Source organism: Vombatus ursinus, unplaced genomic scaffold (assembly GCF_900497805.2).
Source record: "Vombatus ursinus unplaced genomic scaffold, bare-nosed wombat genome assembly UNPS02014832.1, whole genome shotgun sequence".
Lineage (NCBI taxonomy): Eukaryota > Metazoa > Chordata > Mammalia > Diprotodontia > Vombatidae > Vombatus > Vombatus ursinus.
Genome location: NW_020954610.1, coordinates 2,141,509 through 2,165,161, shown reverse-complemented (window position 1 = coordinate 2,165,161; position 23,653 = coordinate 2,141,509). Strand labels below are relative to the sequence as shown.

At 39.5% G+C, this 23,653-nt stretch overlaps 1 protein-coding gene across 7 annotated transcripts in view; it reads right to left on the bottom strand.

The window, feature by feature from the left end:
• LOC114026045 (solute carrier family 28 member 3-like) overlaps nucleotides 1-23,653 on the bottom strand; it is a 135,582-nt gene that overhangs the window by 88,062 nt on the left and 23,867 nt on the right. For 5 of the 7 annotated variants that reach the window (XM_027839650.1, XM_027839651.1, XM_027839648.1 and 2 more), the window contains 4 exons: nucleotides 19,528-19,580; nucleotides 18,945-19,069; nucleotides 18,785-18,856; nucleotides 17,364-17,532 (listed from right to left, as the gene is read on the bottom strand). In XM_027839650.1, coding sequence (XP_027695451.1) covers nucleotides 17,364-17,429 — 66 coding nt within the window. In that variant the 5' untranslated portion in view covers nucleotides 17,430-17,532; nucleotides 18,785-18,856; nucleotides 18,945-19,069; nucleotides 19,528-19,580. The remainder of the gene's footprint in view (nucleotides 1-17,363; nucleotides 17,533-18,784; nucleotides 18,857-18,944; nucleotides 19,070-19,527; nucleotides 19,581-23,653) is intronic. The other 2 variants (XM_027839652.1, XM_027839655.1) reach the window with 2 other exon arrangements.

The following is a 23,653-nucleotide window of genomic DNA, read 5'->3' as shown; positions in this document are numbered from 1 at the left end:
TCTTAAGCCAAATTAGTCTCAATAGATTACAATCTTAAAAGATTTTTGCCTTAAGGGATTAATATACAAACCTTAAGAGTCTATAGATTTGCAGTAAATTAACCATTGCTTTTCTGGTTTGTTTTTTTTTTTTTCAAGTGAAAGATCATATATTCACTATGTAGAATTCCTGAGTGTAAATATTTTCTTAATTTCTAGTGCTTGATTTTTGTGCCATGATGAGTTTAAACTGAAGAAGAAAAAGAAAAGGATGTAGAGTAATTTTTTTTGGAAAGTCTGGTAAACTAATTACTAACTAACTTACTGCAACAACATGAGAGTAATAACTGTATCTAGCCCGAAGCTATGATTTGTGAAACTCTGCTGTGTGAGGTGAAATTTTCATGGGACTGTAATTTGCTCATTCTTCTGAGTTTTGAATTTAGATATAATTGTCTGAATGATCATCAAGTCAGTAATCCACTAGGGAAATGCCACTAGATGCTTTAGGGACCCCAGCTTGAGAACTACTACAGGTGAATGTCTATGCCTGGGATTTGGACTAAAGTTAGATCCTCTTGACTTGGTTTCCCCCTTGTGCTATATCCCACTGGAGTCCACCTGAGCTATGATACCCTGTGAATGATATGGAACATTGCTCCATGTTGAGTTATTCTGTGCTTTTAGGCTTGAAGAACCAGTTTTGATGCTGTTATAATCATATCCTTGCTTTTTACTTTCATAGCAAATCTCTCTAACTTGGGCAGGTAAAGCTGTAATTTTTTAAAATATAATGAATCTTCTTGTTGCAATACACCAGCACCTCTGCATTGACAGAATAAGATGCAAGGTCCTTGAAATAGCTCAGAATATTATGAGAATAAAGACACATAAAGAAGTTTGCAGGACAAAGATATAAATCCATTAATTACTAAGATTAAAATCGGAAACATCTCTTTGGTTATATGGAAAAGAATTTCCATGCAATCGGTTAATTTAGAGGACAGTAATTTATGAACCATCTTGTATTACTTCAAAGAGAAATCCATTGGATTTATTATATAATTTGGGATTAACACCTCTGTGTAGAACAAAGTTTCTTAAATTGTGAGTTACAACCCCTCCCCAAGCACACACATTTTGCATTGTGCACGCCCTCAGGCCATGCAAACAACGAATGTAGGGAAATGCATAAGCTAGTGGAAAAATTTAAGAAGCCTTGGTATAAAGTATGTCCTTAAGTGCAAGGAATTTACAGGTAGACATCTCATTTTAGATGTGCAGTGCTCTCTGTATACAATCTGGGATTAAGTACTTAGTATAGAAGGGGCAGCCAGGTGGTACCGTGGATAGAGCCCTGGGCCTGGAGTCAGGAAGACTAATCTTCCTGGGTTCAAATCAAGCCTCAGACACTTGATAGCTGTGTGACCCTGGACAAGTTACTTACCCCTCTTTACCTCAGTTCCTTATCTGTAGTCTGAGCTGGAGAAACAAATGGCAAACCACTCTAGGTTCTTTGCCAAGAAAACCTCAAAGTGGGGTCACAAAGAGTAGAAAACAAATATTTATATATCCTATCTCAAGTCTTTTGTTGTTGGTTACAACTGAAGTTAAACAAACATATTTCATGCAATTCCATTTGGGGAGCCAGTGAACCTAGGAATGAAAGTCATCCATTTATAAGGAATGCTGATATTATCTTCCTAAGGCAGGAGTTAAGTGGAGTGGAAAATTTTGAAAAAGGGACAAGATCAGATCATATATATTAAATGTAATGGATTGTAATGGGATATACAGGCCTTAAGCATGTTCTAATATAATAATAAGTGCTAAAAATTGGGTTCAGAACTTTATATATAAAATGTATTGTTTCATTTTTGTCACCCTCTGCACAAGCCAGGCTTTTTCTGTTTGTTTGTTTTTTGTTAGTTTGTTTTAAAAATAAGCTTAATTTAAGTTTCAGGGTTTTGCCTTTGTGGTGCTTTAAAATGTTTAGTTTTTGACTTCTTAGTTGTTATTTAAATTTCTAAAATATATCAACATAACGATTTGCTAACATATCACATGACAGTTATAAGTAATAAAATGGCTTAAATCTGACATAAAGAATGAAATAAATTAATGCCAGTCTTAAATGAAATAATGGAGTCAATGCCCATTTTAAAGAGTACTCTTAACTTTAGTTTACATGTCTACTTTGGTAAATGTGAAGTTTTTAAACACAATAATTTTGCAAATCAAATCCTCATAAATTCTTTTAAAGATTCTTCTTTCAGCCTGTTGTTGCCAGTATCTGTATCAGTTACATGGTTTAGATAAAGATAGAAACAGCAAGGAGATGGAAAAGTTTGAATTCTCTGAAATTTTGGGTGGATTATGGGTTCCTGATGCTTGAGCTGGTTATTGGAATGCCCAATTTAAGAGGGTGTACTGTATTGTATTTAAGTCTATTTTTTTTAAAAAAAGATTTATAGTAGAAACAAAGAATCTCTGCAAGTAACCTGAACCAGAGAAGTAGACCTTCTAGGAGAAACTCCTCCCTTCAGAATTGCTCTGACAACAGGTATTTTCCAGAATGCCCAAGAGGAGATGTTTTCAGAAACCAGATGACTGCATGAGACATCTGAGCCCTAACATATACTTCTGATGAAATGGAAATTGGGAATGAGTTATTAGGAAGGAGGGCAGCTAGATGGCTCAGTGGATAGAGCCTGGAGGAAGGAAGACATCTTCCTGAGTTCAAATTTGACCTCAGACCCTTACTAGCTGTGTGACCTTGGGCAAGTCACTAACCCTATTTGTCTCAATTTCCTCATCTGTAAAATGAACTGGAGAAGGAAATGGCAAACTACTCTAGTATCTCTGCCAAAAAAAAATAAATAAGAATTGAACAGAATTGAAATCACTGAAGAACAAAATCAAGCTAGATTTAATATTCCTTTTTGAAATTCTTTCCCCTTGTAAACTTCACCCACCATCACATCCCAGAGATTAATTACCTTTTGTAGCCCCACTTTCCAGAGAAACATGATTAATTAAAAGGTCAAAATAATTAATAAAAAGGTCAAATCAATTTAAACTAACGTAGCAACTCCTAATCCTATCTATCACCTGAGAACTGTCATCTTGTGACTTGAATCACAAATCTTTACTGTGGTTGGGGGGGGGTTCTCAATTCTGACTACGTCATCAAAAGCCAATCAGAAGGAGACATACCTATGTTGCTCTACAGTCTTGCTAATTGTTATAAAAGATCCTGTCATCCCTCACTCAAGGTCTTGGCTCATAGGGAGAGGCATGACCCGATTTATTAGTTACTGCTAGCCTGACTAAAAATTTTTTTCTAAGAATTTCTCACTAACAACTGAGACAAATAGGAGTCAATAAATGTTTACTTTAGCACAGTTGGGGAATCACAGAACTCAGGATTTTATAGACACCTTTGTGCCCTTCTGGTTCAACCCATTTTTCACAAAGAATTCCCTCTACAACATACCTCGTGGTGGTGATCCGGCTTAGGACCAGTGGATGGAAATTACAAAGAGGTCAATTAATGTAAAGAAACACTTTTTAACCATTAGAGTTAATGGGTTGCCTCAGGATGTAGTAGTTTACTTCTCACTAGAGGTGTTCAAACAAAGGCTGGATTAATGAAGTTTGATATTTGATAGCTCTTGTAACCCTGGGTTAGCAAGGCCATGTGACTTGAAGGAAGAATGAGTTGTAGCCCAGTTGCCAAAATGCATGTATGTCTGAGTCTTTAAGGTTACTCTTCAAAAATTAGATTCTCAATTCATGGAAATTATTTTGGATAGATTTGCATTATGTGTATTGAACTAGAAATGTCCATGTGTTGGCTAGTCTTTATTAAATATTCTGTATACATTTGCAGACTCAGTCATTACAACAAATTTGTTTTTCTTGACTATACTTTTATTACTGCCCATGTTCAAATCTGGCCTCAGACCAGACACTTGACACACTGCCTCACCGAAAACAAACAATTTTAAACATTTAACTCTTACACGGAAAAGAGAATAGTTGTAGTGATGCAAGGGGGAAAAAAAGGAAGAGAAAAATCAATGAAACACTGAAAAATACACAAAGGAGACCAGAGGAAAGTTCAGAGGGAGACATAGATAAGCAGGACAATATTGGTACCACCGTGTTAAATTTAATGTATACTAAAAGGAGCATAATGGATCTAGTGGGTTAGCAATTCCATACACATTGTGATTTTCTGGCCTTTGTGTATGGAAATGTTCATATTTATGGATTGTTTGAATATATTAATTTTTAAGTGATCCAGTGCTGGTAAGGAAAGTAGCATCTGATTTTTAACATACCACTAGCCAAATGTAAAAGATCCCACAAATTAATGGCAAAGAAAAAAATGTGAAAGTGGTCCCCTAATTCCTTCCCCAGTAAGGTTCTTAAAATTATTTTAAACATTTAACCATTTGGCAAGCTTCCCTTCTCTCATCCCCTCCCCCAGTTAAACTTCCTATATTTAAAACACCTGAGAGTATAAGCCTTTCAAATCCACTCATATTGTCAGCTGAAACTAAGTCCTTTCTCACTCTCATTTCCTCCTTTGAGTTGTTCCAGTTAATCCTGACATTGGCAAAAGGTAGGCTGGTTACAAGTAGGTTGTAGGTTTTGATGTTCATTTAGATCTTTAGCTCTGGGAATGTAATCAGATGGATTTGAAATTGGTTGGAGGTCCTGACTTAAAGAGTAGTTGTGAATGTTTTGATGTCACCAGGTCAGAGGATATCTAGGAGGCCACATAACTAAAGAGCAAAGAAGACCTGGCTTCAAATCTCAACCCTGCTACTTCCTATTTGACCTTGGGCAAATCATTTTACCTCTCAGAGACTAAATTAACTCATTTATAAGAGGAGGAGGTTTAACCAGATGTCCCTGGTCCCTGCCAGCTCTAAAATCTATAATCCTAGGATCCTATACCTTAGATCTATATTATGACTGGTGGAGGGGAGAAATGAAGAGAAGGAAGAGGGGTGAAATTCAAGACAAGAGATAATTCACAGTTTTGAGAAATGATTCATTTGTATCCCTACTTTATTCCCATCAGTATTACTCAGTTTGATATTTTACATAAATCATATAGGGATAATTAGAATGCTGACAAAGATATCTCCATCCTGTTTTACTCAAATCTTATGTCTAAACCCAGCATAAGTGGGATGCCTTGATTCTTTGGAAAATATCCCAACTTATCTTTGTACCTCCAGACCACCCTCTCTTGCCCAACATGAGCAGGTGACCATCTTATGACCGAGTCTCTAAATAAGACTCTTTTCTTGCCCATCTTAATTTTTGGCCCTGAAGAGCAGGGTCAATCAACCAATGAGATTCTATATTTTACCATGCCTCTTTTGCGTATTTGGGTGTCAAACCCTAGGGACCAAGGGTATCTCAGATGTGAGTAAGGGCTGAGGTCCACTTCATTAGAGGGGACCATAGACCCTTTAATAAAGTGCCATTGGCTCAGAGCTCTACCTCAGTGGTTTTTCTTGCAGATTGGACAATTTTGGAATCTCCACACAGGGACTAAAGAGAAAAACTCAGGGGACAGCTAGGTGGCGCATTGGATAGACACTGGGCCTGTAGTCAGGAGGACCTGAGTTCAAATCCGACCTCAGACCAGACACTTGACACATTGCCTCACCGAAAAACAAACAAAAACTTAGGATTTAATGGAGTAGAGACATTTGAAGTATAGTTGCAACTATTGTCACATGTAAGGGTGTTACTTCTTAGTATTTGCTCTAGGGCTGGTTTGAAATTAAGTTGGCAACTTATGGCTGAAAAGTTCTCTACTCTTGTTTTTAAGCTAGTGTATCCCTGTTACTTCATGAATAAGGACTCCCAAATCTACATATCCAAAACTAATCTCTTTTCTGAAGTCCAGTCCCAAATCAAACAATCACCAAATATTTATTAAGTACCAGATATACTGCTGGATGTCACAAAGACAAATATAAAATAATTCCTGTCGTCTCCCTTACTCTATTCAGCTGCCATGTCTTGTTTCTCAATGGGACTAGGTATTATGAAAGATATAAAGAAAATGATACAGTCCTTTTTCTCAGGAAGTCTAATAAAGGAAATAAGATGCATAGAAAATATGGTGTATAATGTCAAAACTCAACAAGAGAGTCTGCTGGGTAGGAGTGAGGGCCCAGGTATGCTGTTCATGTCAAAATTAATTCTAGGATATTCTTTGTTCTTGTTCAGTCATTTCAGTTGTATCAACTCCCCCCATTTGGGGGTCTTGCCCAGGGTCACACATACAATAAGTGTCTGAGGCCAGATTTAAACTCAGGTCTTCGTGATTCCTGGCCTGACTCTATCTACTTCACCATCTAGATACCCCCAAGATATTCTTAGGATACCCATATATGTGGGAGTCATGATGACCCCCTCCCCAATTGGCCTAGGCTGGACCATAATAGTAGTTGTGTGTGGAGATTGTAATCAAGGCTAATTCTTCATGAAGCTAGCATTTGATTTTACTGAAGGCAAAATGCTTTTTTCTGGTTCTAAAAAAACTAAGACTCAAAAGGGTAGCTGAGTGACTTTCATCATCAAGCATATCCTTTAGAAGGGTGTATCAATCAAATAAAAGTAAGTGGGTCAAACACATAGATGAAATTGACAACATTTTAAAAATATTTTAAAAGAAAGGTCTTTCGCAAAATAGATATTGGATCGGCATGAACCCAAATATTTGAAAAATATTTGGAGGTCCTTGATGAAGCCCAGATGTTGAGAGCACAGCTTTCCCTGTTGGGCTCTCCAAGGCAGATATAGGACCAAATGGGCTCACATGTTTCCACTGTGCTGACATGTTAATTGCATCAAGCTGTACTAAGAATGGCTAGCTCAGTTTCCAAATACTTAAAGTCAGTACACTCTAATGCTTGCTATGGGAGTTGGCAGCTTCACACCCAACTTTTCCAGTATGCTTAGAGGCCAGGTTCTGTGAATTGCGTGAGTAAGAAGAGAGCCCTAAGTCTCTGATTCAGAAGTTGTGATTAAACTCATATTCCAAAAAGGAAATTGGAAAAAAAAACAAAAACAAAAACAAAACCAAACCCAAGCCCCACAACTTCATGTGGTTTCCTTGTGGCAGTGATACAGATTGCCTTCAACCTCACCTCCTCATCTTGTCTGCTCCTCCCAAACCACTCCTTTCTGTACTGGAAAATCAGCTCTTGCTATGGCTTCTCAACATAGTTTCTTACTAAAGCCTAAAAAATGCTGAATTTGTAGTAATAACTGGGCTTAAATCTGGATTCTGCTACTTAACTGTCTCTTCTTAAGGTATGTCTCTTCAACTCTCTCTGGGTCTCAGTTTTGTCTTCTGTAAAGAGGATTAGATGTTCTGGAAAGCACTTTCTACCTCTAAAGGTTCTAAACCCTGTAATTTGGCTTCCCAGCACAGTGCCTAGCAAAAAGTAGGCAGGTTAACTGATTGACTTGATTGAATCATTCATCTAGGGGGGTCAGTAGATAGAGCTGGGCTGGGAGTTAGGAAGACTTGAGTAAATCACTTAATCTCTGTCTGCCTCAGTTTCCTCAACTGTATAATGGAGATAATAATAGCACTTACCCAAAAGTGTTGTGAGGATCAAATAAGATCATATTTATAAACTGCTTAGCACAGTACATGGTACATAGTAGGCGCTTAATAGATTCTTGTTTCCTTCCCTTCTCTTCTCTCCTTACCAATAGATCACCGGCCATTTCTAGAAAGTGTCCTGAGGGTCTAGGAAGCCAAGTGAGCCTGGATGGCTATCAGAAGCAATTATGGATAGAGCAGTCCCTGCCATTTCTCCTCTCTCTCTCTCTCTCTCTCTCTCTCTCTCCCCCTCCTCTTCCATTCCCTCTCCTTTCCCTCCTCTATCCAACCTTCCTTCTCTCCCTCTCCTTTCTTCTTTCCCTTCTCCTCTTTCCTCCCTCCCACCAACCCCAAGTTAAATAAAGCTCTGGAGGGTCTCCACTGAAGACAGCATTCTTTGATTCTGAATCACAAGCAAGAGTTTCCATGCCTCCACCAGTCCTCCCATTCTGTTCATCATTTCCCTTATCCAGATGTTTGGCTTCCCATCCCAAAGTCCCATGATTACAGATTTCCCATGGACAAGATGGATGAAGTAAACTAATTGACTGGTTGAGCTTCAAAATCCTACTGGATGACACTAACCTTATAGCTAGTGAGGTCGAATCTAAAATCATTGTCTGGTTCCCAACCTAAGGAGAGATCCTGATAGTAAACAAATTATGAAAAGTCTAGGAATTAATACATCTTGACCAGTTTTGTATTAATACTGGTCTCACTCATTTGAATGAAGTGGTTAATGAATCTGGGATGAATGGTGGCATGTGATGTATGTAAGTAAACAAAGAATATGAGAATTTGAAGAGGTTCTCGGCAAGTGCACATTCTTTTCTCACTACCCTACTTAAAGCTGTTTATGTTGTCCTTAAGTGTGCATTGGTTCACAGTACACTCAGTTTTAAATTTGTGCCTTTCCATAGCTATAAATTCTTAATACCAGGAAGCCTTCAAATCAGGAAAGGACCTTGCTACAACTGGGAGCACTGAGTTCTATTCCTAGCCTCACTGACTTGTCTTTACCTTTCTCTAAGCTCTTAAGCCTCAGGTTTTATCAATAAAATGGGCCAAAAATATTGCCAAATAGCAGGTGGATGGAACAAATGATCTCTAGGGATGCTTTCTAGTTCTTGGATTCCATACATCCAAAGAATTTCATTTTTTCCTCACCTGGATCTGAGAATGGTGGATACTCAAAGCTATCTTACTGGTAACATTTTGTGCATGACCTTGGAGGCATGTGGGATTATTAAAGATGTTTAGAGTATCTCATGAAAGCAGAGCTCTAAAGTTAAGAGCTGACATTTGTTTACCATCTGAGGGGTTTTCAAAGCATTTTATAGGTTTTACCTTATTTAATCCTCATGAGTCTGTGAGGTAAGAGCTATTATCCCCATTTTTCAGATTAGGAAATTGGGGCTTAGAGAGTTTAAGTGACTTGCCCAGCACCACACATCTAAAGAGTGTTAGAGGAAGAGGAGGGATCCACCTCCAGGTTTCCTGATTCATGACCAGCACTCTATACACTAAACTCATCTAGCAGCAATCTTTCCTCTTCTTGTGACCCATTTTAAAAGGAGAAATAATTTAAGAGAAGAAGAATAGTAATCTTTTTTTTTTAAATCCTTTTGAGATGCTCTAAAATCCTTAGTAGAATGGTCCCCCAGTGTCATGCTAAACTCAGTTGGGAATCTTAACATTAGGGGCATCTAGATGGCACAGTGGATAGAGCTCAGGCCTTGGAGTCAGGAGGACCTGAGTTCAAATCCAGCCTCAGACACTTGACACTTACTAGCTGTGTGACCCAGGGCAAGTCACTTAACCTTGATTGCCTCACCAAAAAAAAAAAGATACTATCTTAACAATTTGAACTGGAGTACTTTGACTCTAAATTCAGTGCCCTCTCCCTGTACCAGATAGTCTTCATTTGGTTTTTATGTTGTACTCATAGGAAGAGAAAAGGCATATTTTTTTTTAAAAAATTGTGATTTCAAAGAAGAGAAAAGATGAGATAGTGAGGTAAAATGCTTATTCTAGGTCATACGCCCGAATTTGGACACTGGGTTTCCTGGGTTCCAGTGATCACGCATATTTTATTATCACTCTAATTTAAATTCTTCATGCTACAAATGAGACAAATTCTTTTTTTTTTTTTATTTTGGGAATGGGGGTTAAGTGACTTGCCCAGGGTCACACAGCTAGTAAGTGTTATGTGTCTGAGGCCGGATTTGAACTCAGGTCCTCCTGAATCCGGGCTGGCGCTCTATCCACTGAGCTACCTAGCTGCCCCAAATGAGACAAATTCTTAAAAGTTCTCAATGGAAATGGAAACTTGGTGTTCATCTTTCCCTCCTCCATTACCCCTTTGCCCCTCACCTAATAATCTTTCCTGTAATTGAAGAAACTCTTGCCTCCAATTGATTAATATTTTTTCCTTGCCTACTTCAGGCCTACTTAACTCACACTTATATCACACTTAATCATGGAATAAGCAAACCGGGAGAGCAAGGAATAGTTTACCTATCAGATTTATGGAGAACAGAAGAATTCATGACCAATCAGGAGACAGAGAACATTGTGAAATGCAAAATGGATAATTTTGATTACATGAAATTGAAAAGTTTTTGCACAAACAAAGCCAATGCAACCAAGGTTACAAGGAACTTGGGAAAGAATTTTTTACAACTAGTGTCTCTGATAATGACCTCATCTCTAAAATATATAGAGAATTAAGTCAAATTTATAAGAATACAAGTCATTCTCCAATTGATAAAAGGTCAAAGGATATGAGTAGGCAGTTTTCAGATGAAGAGATTAAAGTCATCTGTAGTCATATGAAAAAATGCTCTAAATCATTATTGACTAAGAGAAATGCAAATCAAAACAATCTGAGGTACCATAACACACCTATCAGATTGGCCAACATGACAAAACAGGAAAATGATAAATGTTGGAGAAGATGTGGGGAAAATTGCAACGCTAATATATTGTTGGTGGAGTTATGAATTGATCCGACCATTTTGGAGAGCAATTTGGAACTATGCACAAAGGGCTATAAAAATGTGCATACCATTTGACCCAGCAATAGCACTCCTAGGGCTCTATCCCAAAGAGATTATAAAAATGGGGAAAGTACCCACATGTACAAAAATATTTACAGCAGCTTTTTTTGTGGTGGCAAAGAATTGGAAATTGAGAAGATGCCCATCAATTGAGGAAAGGCTGAAAAAGTTGTGGTATATGAATGTGATGGAATACTACTGTGCTATAAGAAATGATGAGCAGGCGGACTTCAGAAAAACCTGGAAAGACTTGTATGGACTGATGCTGAGTGAAGTGAGCAGAACCAGGAGAATGTTGTACACAGTAACAGCCACATTTACTGTGACTAACATTGATAGACTTAGCTCTTCTCAGCAATACAAGGATCTAAGACAACTCCAAAGGCCCCATGATGGAAAATGCTGTCCACATTCAGAGAAAGAACTATGGAGTCTACTATTTGCTATTTTTTTTCTTCTGTTTTTCTTCTGTTTTATTTTGTTTTCTCTTTCTTATGATTCCTCCTATTGGTTCTAATTCTTTCTTACAACATGACTAATATGAAAATATGTTTAATAGGAATGTGTATGTATAGCCTGTATCAGATTGAGTGCTGTCTTGGGGAGGGAGGGGGAGGGGGAGAAAAATTTAAAACTCAAAAGCTTATGGAAGTGATTGTTGCTAAATCAAAATAAATTAATAATTTTTTCTTTTAATCACAGAGGTCAGTAGTTCCAGGCATGAGAAGCAGCTAGAAACAATACCAATGATTGAGAGATGAATGTCTTGTGGTTTGTGGATGTGGCAGTTGAAAGAGGAAATGAATGAGGAAAATAAACGTTCAATCTTCTGAGCATATTGATTAAACAATGCGTGGCAAATGTCCAACAAACAGGGACCAGACCTCCTTAGAGTAGGCCTGGATCCTGAATACAGAGGGAGACAGACTTTTATACATTAAAAACAATTAATCAAATAAGGCCAATGAATGAAAAGAAAACAATACAACATACAGTAATCTGATTTCTAATTGGAGTAAAGATTAGGGACTTTCCAAGTTGGGAGGGGGAGAATCAGTACGTATTCCCTGAATATTCTGAATTCCCTGAATTCAGAAAAGGAGATGTCCCACTCCCCAAAGTGTCTGTAAACAATTAAAGGACCATGGAAACAATAACTGATTACTCAGTATGGAGCCAGTTTTCATATAAGACATATAAGTTGCTTGAGATATACAATTGTGAGAAAACTCCTTGCATCAATCTTTGGATTTGACAGTTTCTGGTCACCATAACCTAGGTCCTTGGTTAAGGGTCTTTAAGCAGCAGGTAGAGGTAGTCCAGTTTCCCAGCCATCCAAGGCTAAATTAAAACAATACAATAAGGTTTTCTCCCAATTCTCACAACTGACTAGTTTTCTCACAAGACAGAAGTTGGACTAGATCCATAATTGAACAGAAAGGGAACTCAGCCGGCTCTAGAATGGAATCACCAGATGGAGTCAGTGTGGTTCACTCATTTCCTACATTTGCTGTCCTAATCCCCTCAAGAAACAACTAGAAGACCAGAGTCACTGAATCAGAGTAGGTGTCAATAAGTTAGGTGTAAAAAGACTGGAATGGTAGGAGGAGGCCAAGTTATGATGGGCTTTGAATGTCAAAGAGCAGCATTTTGTATTTGATGTTGGAGGCAATTGGAAGCCACTGGAGTTTGAGTAGGGGAAGATGTGACATGATACCTGGCTGAATGGAAGATGGGTTGGAGTGGGGAGAGACTTAAGGCGGCAAGATTCACCTGCAGCAATAATCTAGGCATGAGGTAATGAGGGCCTGCACCAGAGTGATGGTAGCATCAAAAGAGGGAAAGGTGAAATCTCCAGGCCTTAGCAGACAGACTGGATATAGCGGGTAAGGTGAAAGATAATGAAGGACTGGAAGAATGGTATTATCCTCTATGGTAATAGAAAAGGTAGGATGGGTGGGGTAGGGCTTAAGGGGAACGATAATAAGTTCTGTTTTGCATATAATGAGTTTAAAATGATTTTTGAACATCCAGTTGGAAGGTCTGAAAGGCAGATGGAGATGTGAGATTGGAGGTCAGCAGAGAGACTGGGACAGGACAGGTAGATTTGAGAGTCATCAGCATAGAGACGGTCATTAAATCCAGGGAAGCTAATGAGATCACCAAGTGAGGTGGGAAAGAGGGAGAAGGGAAGAGGGCCCTGGACAGAACCCTGAAAGGTACCTAAAAACCTACTGACAGAGTGAGAGAAAGATAGAGATAGAGAGAGAGAGATGTGCCAACCAATGTCAAAGGTTGTAGAGAGGCCAAGAAGGAGGTCCGAGAAAAGGCCATTGGATTTGGCAGCTAGGAGATCACAAACAACTTTGGAGTAGAATGATAAAGTCAGAAGCCAGATTGTAAAGGGTTAAGAAGAAAGAGAGAAGAGAAAGTGGAGGCACCTATTATAGACAGATTTTCAAGGACTTTAGCTACAAGGGGTAGAAGAGATAAGACAAGAGTTATCAGAGACGGAAGTGGTGATTTTTTTCAGATTGGGGAGATACGGACTAGTATGACATGAGCCAGCGGAGAGGGAAAGATTGAAAATAACTGAAAGAATGGGAATGACAGGGCAATCTGTTGGAGGAGATGGAATACAATGGCATTGCCTGAACAAGTGGAGGAGTTAGTCTTGGTAAGGAATAAGGCCACTTCATCATGTGAAACAGGGATGAAGGAGGAGAAACAGGGCAGAAGACACCTGGGTACAGGAGATGAGGAAGAGAGAAAGAGTTCATGGCGAATGGCCTCATTTTTTTCCCCCAGTTAAGTATGAGATAACGTTCTTAGCTCAAAGTCAAGGGAGAGGGAATCATGGGAGGTTTGAGGAGGGATGAAAAGGTTTGGAAGAGCTGTTGTAGAAAGTGGGATACTGAGTTGATAAGAACTACCTCTTATCAACAATACAGATAAAGTAGGATACTGCATGGTATAATTTTCAGAACATGGGTTAAGGCAACCCATTTATCCAAATAGCTTCCTCACTGGGAAACCCTAAAAGGCACTATTAGAGATTAATTCTTTTAGATGAAAACTTTTCCTGGTTAGGAATTACTGGCTAACAGGCAAACATCTTGTTTATTTTTAAAACACAGTAAACCTTTTTTGACCATTGTCTGTAATCGGTTTTTTTGTTTTGTTTGGTTTTTTGTTTTTAGAAGCAGTCAAGGAGTCTCAGGAGATGGGACTCAGGACAACCAAGCTGTAAATGGGGAGAGGAACTAGGGGACAGTTCTGGATCAATTGGGCTTTTGTCACTGGAGGCCCAGGAGGAGAGCTAAGCTTACTTTGACTTGCCTAAAGCAGAATTATAAGAGCTAATATAACTGCCTACAGCCAGAATTGTCTGAGGAAATTTTTTCCAGCTATAGCAACCTCTGTCTCCCCATTCTGATTCTTTCTCCTTCTTTACTTTCTAGTTTGCCCTTTTCTTTTTATGTATTCATTTAGTCAGCCAACAAATATTTAAGTACTTATTATGTGCCAGGCACTGTGCTAAGCACTAAGGATGCAAAGAAAGGCAGAACCACAGATCCTAACATCTCAAAGAGCTTATATTCTAATAGGGGAGACATCATACTAACAACTTTGTATAAAGATAATATACAGAATAAACTGGGGAACATTAGCAGTGGGCAGGGGGGTGGGGGTCATTGCAGGAATTGGGAAAGGACTTGGAGAAAGTAGCCTTTGAACTTTGTCGTGAAAGAAGACAGGAGACATAGGTTAGGAGGGAGAGCATTCCAGGCTTGGGGGAAAGCAAGTGAAAAGGCAGTCGGGAGATGGGAATGCTATGTTGAGGAAGCTCAGGAAGTTAGGAGGACTTGAATTCAAATGCCATTTCAGACACTTACTAGCTGTGTGTGGTACCTTGGACAAAGTCACTTAACCTCTGTATGCTTCAGTTTCCTCATCTGTAAAATGGGGATTATAATAGCACCCACTTCACAGGGCAGTTGGGAGGGTCAAGTGAGATAACCTATGTACAATGCTTTATAAACCCTAAAAGCATAACATGAATCCGATTATTGATATTATTCAAGAAACAGTAAGGAGGGGAGCAAAGACTAAAAAGGCTGGAAAAGTTGGGTGGTGAAGGAATCTAAAAGCTAAACAGAAGATTTGGTCCTTATGGGGCAGCTAGGCAGCGCAGTGGATACAGCACGGGCCCTTAAGTCAGGAGGACCTGAGTTCAAATGTGGCCTCAGACCAAACACTTGATACTTACTAGCTGTGTGACCCTGGGCAAGTCACTTAACTCCAATTGCCAAAAAAGAAAAAAAAAAAAAAAGATTTGGTCCTGGACTTTAGAGTTAGTTTCTTCTCCCTTTATTCCTCCTCTGGCTTGCTTGGTGGGGGAAGCACTCCGAGGTATTGCCTAGAAGTGTGGGGTGGCATAGAGCCATTCCCAGTTTTGCTCAATCAGTGTGAAGCAAGCTGAACATCCCCCTTGCCAACGGGTTAGCCAGCTCAAAGGACGATTTTTACTCTCCAACCCCCAGAGTCTCAGGAACAGCAGGAACTGCTCAGTGTAGCCTGGTGCTGGCCTGTGCAAACATTCCCCACTGGTTAGCTGCCCAGGAAACCAGAATGCTTTGCTTACACTGAGCAAACTAGGAGGGTTTTCTGCTATACTGAGACTTTCGAGGTAAGGTTAGATCGTGGACCAGAACATGGGTTAAGGTGCATTTGTGGCTAGTTTTTGTTTGTTTGTTTGTTTACTTTGTTTTGTGATGGTGGTTCGGAGGGGAAAGCAGAATTTGCCTTGTTACTGTGGATTTCACTAGTAGTACAGACAGGCTTTCATACACCAAATACTAAAGTGCTTATCACCAAGACCCAGGTTCAAATTTTGACTCTTCCATTTGCTACTTAATAGATACTTTTTACTCTTTCTGGATTTCAGTTTCCTCATCTGTAAAATAAAGGGGTTGGGCTAGATGGTCTCTAAGATCCCTACATACCTATGATCCTGCAACTCTTAGTTCAACCTTACCCTGAATTGGACAAAAGAGAAATATAAGCATTAACCTGCATCAGGCACTTGTAAGCTTGCAAATGGTATATTTAATGCAGAAGAAGCAGCCTTGGTGTTAGCCAGAGAACAGTCCCTCCCCTGACCCATACTGTCTGTGAGACTGGTGGCTCTGGGGAAGTCTTTTAACCTCTCTCATTGTCCCTAGGCAGCCAAGATTGGGAGTTGCAGGGCAGGCACCACACGGCTTTGTTAGAGGAAGTTTTCCTGCACCAATGAAATCATAGGTGTGTAGGGGGTAGCAGGTGAGGAAAGGTTTGAAGCATTTTATATGAATTATCTCATTTGGAGCTCATGGCAGCTCTGTGAGGTAGAGACTACCTCCCTTAAATTATCACATTCAAGGTTTTATGCTAAGGGTCTGGGAATGCAAAGACAGATACAAAACAGTCTGTTTTGTCTAAGATGAAGAAACTGAAATTCAAAGACAAGTGAAGTGATTTGTCCATGGTCACATAGCTATTACACAGTAGAGATAGTGACGAGGTTCAGGGGCACCCAAAATGTTGGGGTGCAAGGCTGTCTTGGAAAGAATTCACTCAGGTGGTCTCCAAATCAAATAAAGGCATTCAAAGGTAACACTACACACCAAGCAGGCTCCTCCACCCCTTAAGGGAGATACAGCGTGGGTCCCTATTAAGGACCCATCTCCCTTGGGGGTTTACCACCCCCCTTTAAGCTGTGTCTCCCTTAAGGGGCGGAAAAGCCTGCTTGGTGTGTTGTGTTGTGTTATCCCAAGAAATGCCTTTATTTGATTTGAAAGAGACAGCCTGAGCGATCTCTTTCGAGACAACCTTGAACCCCAACACTTTGGGGTGCTCCTGAACCTCATCAATAGGATTTGAACCCAGGTCTTCTTTACTGCAAATTTAGCTCTCTAGCCATTCAACATTTCCAGAATAGAGATAGAGCAAATATATGACTTTAAGGTAGGCATTCCCATTTCCCAGCATCTCGGTTTCTTTATATGTAAATCCTTTCCAGCTCTAAAATAAATCCCAGCATTTTCACTGGCCTTATTCCATGCCTGGAGGTCTTTCCCTCCTCATTTGTCTCCTGGCTTTCTTTAACTTCCAGCTAAAATCCTTTCTACAAGGTTTTTTCCAGAACTGCCTTAAATGTTAATCCCTTCTTTCTGTTGACTATCTGTTTGCACTTAATTTTATTTTAATATTGTCTACCTGCTTTGACTGAAAGCTAAGAAAGCTAGACCAAGAACTGTCTTTTGTATTTCTTTGTATCCCTAGAGCTTACTTAGCACAGTAGCAGGCGTTTAATAAATGCTTTATGACTGACTGACTAAATGACGGAGTAAAGTTGAGATCCAAGCAGGCTAGGGCTAAAGAGACTTTTCAGGTTCCTCAACACAATAGAAAGCTCAGGACGAACGCAAACTAGCTATAAAGACTTTATAAGAGCTAAATCTTTAACAGGCCCTCCCCCTACCACTAATCTTAATTGTTTCTTTAAGCACCTGGCCAAATACCCAAAAGGTATGTGGGAAGATTGTTTCTCAACCTAAAGGCTAATACACATATTGGTTGTGGTTAAAGCAGCAGCAGCAGCAGCAACCACAGTCAAAACACAAGGTCCTACATACCTCAAAAGCAGCATTGGAATAAACATCCTCTCCACTGAGGTTAAGCTTAGTTTCTGTCAGCTCCATTTCATTCAGCCCCAGGGAAGCACCTCAAAGCTGCTTGATCTTCACACTTGTTTCTGACTCTTAATTCTTCCAAGGTGTATATCTGGTCTGAAGTTTCACATGCCTGAAAAAAAAAAAACCCAAACAAAACAAAACACCACACCCTTTTGCTGAGGTCACAACTACTCGACCTGTGGTTTAAAGCTAGGAGGTAAACTTGAGTTTATCCAAAGGATTTATAGTCAAGCCAACCAAATCTGTACATTTCTGAGTTTTGTTTTTGGAGAAGGTGAATTATCTTCCTCACTTGTCCACCTGTACTCATTCTCTACAATAGTTCAATATAGTGAACAGAAAGAAAATTAGTGTATTTTAAAAAAAAAACACATTTTAAAGTGAACTGGACAACCCAAGGAGGTTAAAGATACACCCAAATATTATTAGCCCACTCATTGCAGTAACAAAGTGGAAACAATGTATGTGGGGGGAATGAATGGCTGAATAAATTTTGATACATGGATGTAATCAGCATGGCAATACATATGAACTGATGCAAAGTGAAGTCAACAGAACCAGAGAAACAAAATGCAAAATCAATTTCAGCAATTAAAAAAATGAAAGGGGGCAGCTAGATGGCGCAGTGAATAGAGGCCCTGGATTCAGGAGGACCTGAGTTCAAATTGGCCCTCAGACACATAACACTTACTAGCTGTGTGACTCTGGGCAAGTCACTTAACCCCATTGCCTAGCCCCCCAAAAAATAAAATGAAAGGAAGCAGCTTCTCTCCCCCCCCCAATATACCCCATGAAAAACCAGAAGAGAAGAGATGAGGTGCATCTCCTTTTCTTTGCAGATGGGTGGAGGGAGATTGCACATGCTGTCAGATACAGTTGATGTGTTGTTCATTTGCTGAACTCTCTCTTTTTCTCTCTCCTCTCCTATTTCTCTCTCTCTCTTTCTTTCTATCACAAAGGATGACTCCTTGGAGACGGGAGAGATATGTGCAGGTGAAGGTGATAGGAAAACCCAAAGATACAAAATTTAAAAGAGAAAGTGAAGTACAAGATCCAATGCAATTAAGTTCAACAGACATTTATTAAGTACTTGCCCCATTCAAGGCTCTGTGCTAGGCATTTGGGGTGCTGCTTATAAAAGATGAATATTTAGCCTCTCTGGGTCTCAGTTTCCTTCTCTGTAAAATTGGGGTGGTGGTGGATGAAATGGCCTTTCTGTCCCAACCAAGGACCCCTCCACCCAAAATAGGAATTGTCCTGCCTTCAAAAGTTTGCATTCTATACAGGATACAAGGTATACACCATTAATTCAAGTACGTGCAGAGTTGTACAAATTAATTTCAAGGAGTGAAAGCACTAACAATGGGTGAAATCAGGCAAAGCCCCGTGTTGGAGGTGGCACCTGAGGTGTGCTTCGAAGGAAGTTAAGGTTCCTAAGAGAGAGAGAGAGATAGAGAGAGAACACATATTGTAATTGCACTAAAGAGTTATTGCAATGAAATTTTAAATCTCTCCTCATACCTTGGGTACTGAGGATGTTGGGCTCTTTTCCATTCCCTCTCCTCTATATTTGGTGGGGGTGAGGGGTAGATATGTAGTCCTGGGTAATTCGACCAAGTGGCCAGTTGCCCAAGTAGTTGAGGGCACTAAAAGACAATTGGTGAGAGTGAGATACTTTCCCTGAACGTTTGCATGGGGTGGGGGTGAGAAAGGGAGTACAAAGTAGGTGAGACATAATGTTTGAGCACTTAGGATATAAATTATCATCAGCCACTATAAAATCACCATGAAATTGGAAAGAGTCACTTGTAAGGTGCACCAGGAGATGGTTCCTTTAGCCATGGGTTTCCTCTAAGTGGTGGTGATACAAATATCAAAGTGAAACAAATTGTCCCTACCCTCATGAAACTTATATTCCCTATAGAGGGACACAATATATACATACATGTATATAAGATATATGAAAAATAAATACAAGGTAAATACAAGTAGTAAAGCCACAGAGATAGAATGTCATGTGCTAGGAACATTAAGAAGGCAAGTTTGGCTGGAGATTTAGTGATTAGTGTGTACCAAGCTTTAAATATCATGCAGAACAGCTTACATTTGATCCTGGAGGTAATAGGGAGCCATTGGAGTTTGCTGAGTAGGTCAGACCTAAACCAAAGGAAAATGACTGTAGTCAGCTATAGTGTCTCAGGTCTCAGGGGGACCAGTTTGGAGGGTATCGTGAATAGTCTAGGCAAGAAGCAATGGACATCTGAACTACAGTGGAGGCAGAGTGTGAGGAAGAGGACAGGTGCAAGAGATGTTGTGAAGGTAGAACTGTGAAGGTTTGCTAAACGATGAGAAACATAGGGGAGAGAATAGGAGTTGAAGATGACACCAACGTTGTGAACCTGAATGTCTTGAACCCAGGTCTTCCTGACCCTAAGGCTAGCCTTTTCACCACTATACAACACTACCCTTCTTTGAATTTTATGTAATATTATTTATTTTAAGGGGGCATCTAGGTGGCACAGTGGGTAGAATTCTGAGCCTGTACTCAGGTAAACTCATCTTCCTGAGTTCAAATTTAGCCTCAGGGGTAGCTAGGTGGTTCAGTGGATAGAGCACCAGCCCTGGAGTCAGGAGGACCTGAGTTCAAATCTAGCCTCAGACCAAACACTTGACACTTACTAGCTGTGTGACCCTGGTCAAGTCACTCAATCCTGTTTACCTCTGTTTCCTTATCTGTAAATGATTTAGAGAAAGAAATGACAAACCACTTCAATATCTTTGCCAGGAAAACCACAAAAGGGGCAGACAAACAACAACATTTATTTTAAAAAGTGAAATATGAGAAAATATTTAAAAAAGAAAACTAGTTCATTCAATCATTTACTACCACCTGCTTACCGTAACATGTTATTTATTACTACCTACCTCAGAGTTATGAGGAAAGCACTTTTTTAAACTTTCAAGCACTATTTAAATGAGTTATTATCTCTTATAGGGAATGATAGAGGATGCAGGAATGGAAAGCATTGTGATTTGGTTGACACAATATGCATAGGGTTCATAGTATTTAGAATTTGTATTTAGAAGTATTTAGAAATCATCTAGTCCATCTAATGACTTAAATTCATGGATAAGGAAACTGAAGCCCACTAAAGTGCAATGATTTGCCAAGGTCACAATATTAAGTAGCCAGAATTTGAACCCAGGACTCCAAATCCAATGACTTTTCCATTATACCAAACCATGCAATTTTAGAGGTATAGCCCTGTATATCACATATGTATTTAACCTTTTATCAGAAGCTCCTGGCTGATATGTATGACCTCAAAATACTTTGGGAGACTTCTCTGTCTTACTGCCAAGTGACCAGGAACCTTTAGCATCTGACATACAAACCCCTGTAAAACACACAGGGTATGACCACCATGTCCTCTTACAAGCACACAGGCTTCTAACGCTCAGAATAGAAACAATTTTATCCACAAGTTAATGAAACAAGTAAGACTCATATCCATGCCCAGAGGAAACAATGTCTACTTGTAATCAGCCCTCTCCTAACAGGCCTGCAATCTACTCCCACATGCAAAATGTGTGCAAAATTACCCAGTAGTATAAATTGGATGCCTATCCGTTGGAGTTTGACACTATTGATCTAACCAAATTGACCTTCTTTCTTTTACTAACCAACACCCTCTCAAGGAACTGAGTCTAATGGGAGAGACAACATGTAAACCACACACAAGATAAACTGGAGATAATCAACAGAGGGAATTTATACAGGTGTTCAGTTACTTCATTATCTCATTTATGTCACAAATGATCTTCTGATCCTCACTTTATAGACTGTTATCATAATGAATGAAATTTCACAGGGAGCAGGATGGGGAGGAGTGTTGATTATAAGTTGGACCTAATTTAGATCATAAACTGATCATATTGTTGAGTTCTTTTCAGTCATGTCCCACCCTATACTAAAAAAGTATTTCCCTCATAACTCTGAGGTAGGTAGTAATAAATGACATGTTAAGGTTAGAGGCATGTGGTAGTAAGTGCTTGAATGAACTAGTTTTCTTTTTTAAACATTTTCTTCTATTTTCTTTCACTTTTTAAAATAAATGTTGTTCAATCGTTTCTGCCCCTTCTGTGGTTTTCTTGGCAAAGATGCTGGAGTGGTTTGCCATTTCTTTTTCTAGTTCATTTATAGATAAGGAAACTGAGGTAAAATTCCATTGGGTTTTCTTAGCAAAGATATTGGGGGGGGTTGCCATTTCCTTCTCCAGTTCATATGTTTTCTCCCCTTGCAGATGTTACAGGGATTGCTAAGGGAGAAAAGAGAGTAGGGAGAGAAGAGAGTCAGGGACAGAATGTTGAATGAACATTAAAGGATTAAGAAGGTGAATTAGTGAGCATGTTGAAGAAGTAGGGCAAATTAGGACTGTGTGTAATCTCAAAAAAAAATCCCCAAAACAACCAAACCCCAAAACAACAATAAAAACAACAAAACCAAGGCAGGAGGAAATCTCAAAAATGGAAGAAATACTGACTAACAGTTTCATGAATGGTTAAGGAAGATAATATTAATAGAAGTTTGTTGAATATGACTATGAAGAGGGCAGTGGTAAATTCCAGAGATCAGTTTTGGCCACAAAAGCCAAAAGATGTATCAGAAACTAAGGAGGTGACTGGTTTATGGGTGTGGACCTGGTCTTGTCTTTTCTCTGCTTTATTTATTTATTTTCTTTAGACAATTGGGGTTAAGTGACTTGCCCAAGGTCACATAACTAGTAAGTGTCAAGTGTTTGGTCTGAGGCCAGATTTGAACTCAGGTCCTCCTGATTTCAGGGCCTGTGCTCTATCCACTGAGCCAACTAGTTGCCTCTTTTTCTCTACCTTAAAAAGAAAAATCTTCAGAGTCTCCCCTTTTCCCAAATTGGGCATGCAAAGCCCTATGTAATGTTGCCTCAATCTACATTCCCAGTCTTATCTCATATTCTCTCCATTTTCTCTATGCTTCAGTCAGACTGGAATGACCTTCCCCTACTCCAACATGCTTTGTGCTGTCTCACCTCTTTGCTGTTTTCCTATGCTGGAAATCACCTTATTTCCCCTCTTTTCCTATTAAATATCTTTCAGAGCCCAACTCAAATACCACCACCTCCAGAAAGACTCCCTTGATCCTTCTTATCAGCAACTACCTTCTCTCCAAGGCATCACTTTATTTTGCACATGGTTAATGCACTTTTGAGTTATTTGTTGGTGTCCTTTCTCCATTAGTAAGATTAATGAGAGCAGAAACGTCTCCGTTTTTGGCTTTGCATCTCCCGTGCCTAACACAATGCCTGGCCCATAGCAGGCAACTTAATAAATGCTCATTCATTCACCCAGAACAGGAACCATGCCTAATCTAAGCTGGGCATCTCTCCTAGTTCCTAACACAAAGTGATCTGTGCACAGTAGGTGATGAATACATACTTTGTGCTCTGTTTTTTATGTTATGTTGTTATAAACCAATCGAAGGAAAAGTTCTAAAGGGCATATTGAGGGTAAGAAGAGAGGTGGTTAGTGTTGGAGTGGGCCTTTTGCAAGGAGGCCAATTTGCTGGTAAAGTTCGGAAAGGCATAAGAAGCTTATAAAGTCATAAAGTCAAATTGAGAACTCCATCCTGAGATTTTGTATTATCACCTTGGATAACAGGAGCTTACAAAGTGATCAGGCACCATTAACTTTTAACCTGGGAAGGAGCAACAGGAAGCCTGAAGGGAAAATACAGTTCCTACAAAATTCAGTGAAATGGAAATCATTCCTTTCAATGCCTCAAGCTTCTATTTAATGTTCAGGGAACAAGGACTGCCTGTCCTCTGAAAGTCAGTAGCCATTAGAATTCCATGTAGGGCCTGGCCACCTGTCAAACTTCCTCAGGTCAAATTTATATCATTAACAAGGAAGAAGTTGGTACAGTGGAAAGAATGCAGGCTTTGGAGTCAAAGGACCTGAATTCAAATCCCAGCTCTGCCTTTTACTAACTTTTTTTGTGACCTGGAGTCTCTGGGCCCCGGTTTCTTCATTAGTGAAATTATGGGGTTGGACTAGAGCAGGGTTTGGGGAACCTGTGGCCTTCTAGGTCCTCAAGTGTGGCCCTCAAAGGCCTTAGAAGGCAATAGGTTCCCCACCCCTGCAGGCCATCACACATATAACAACCAAATGTTACCCAAAAAAACATCCTTTTGCCA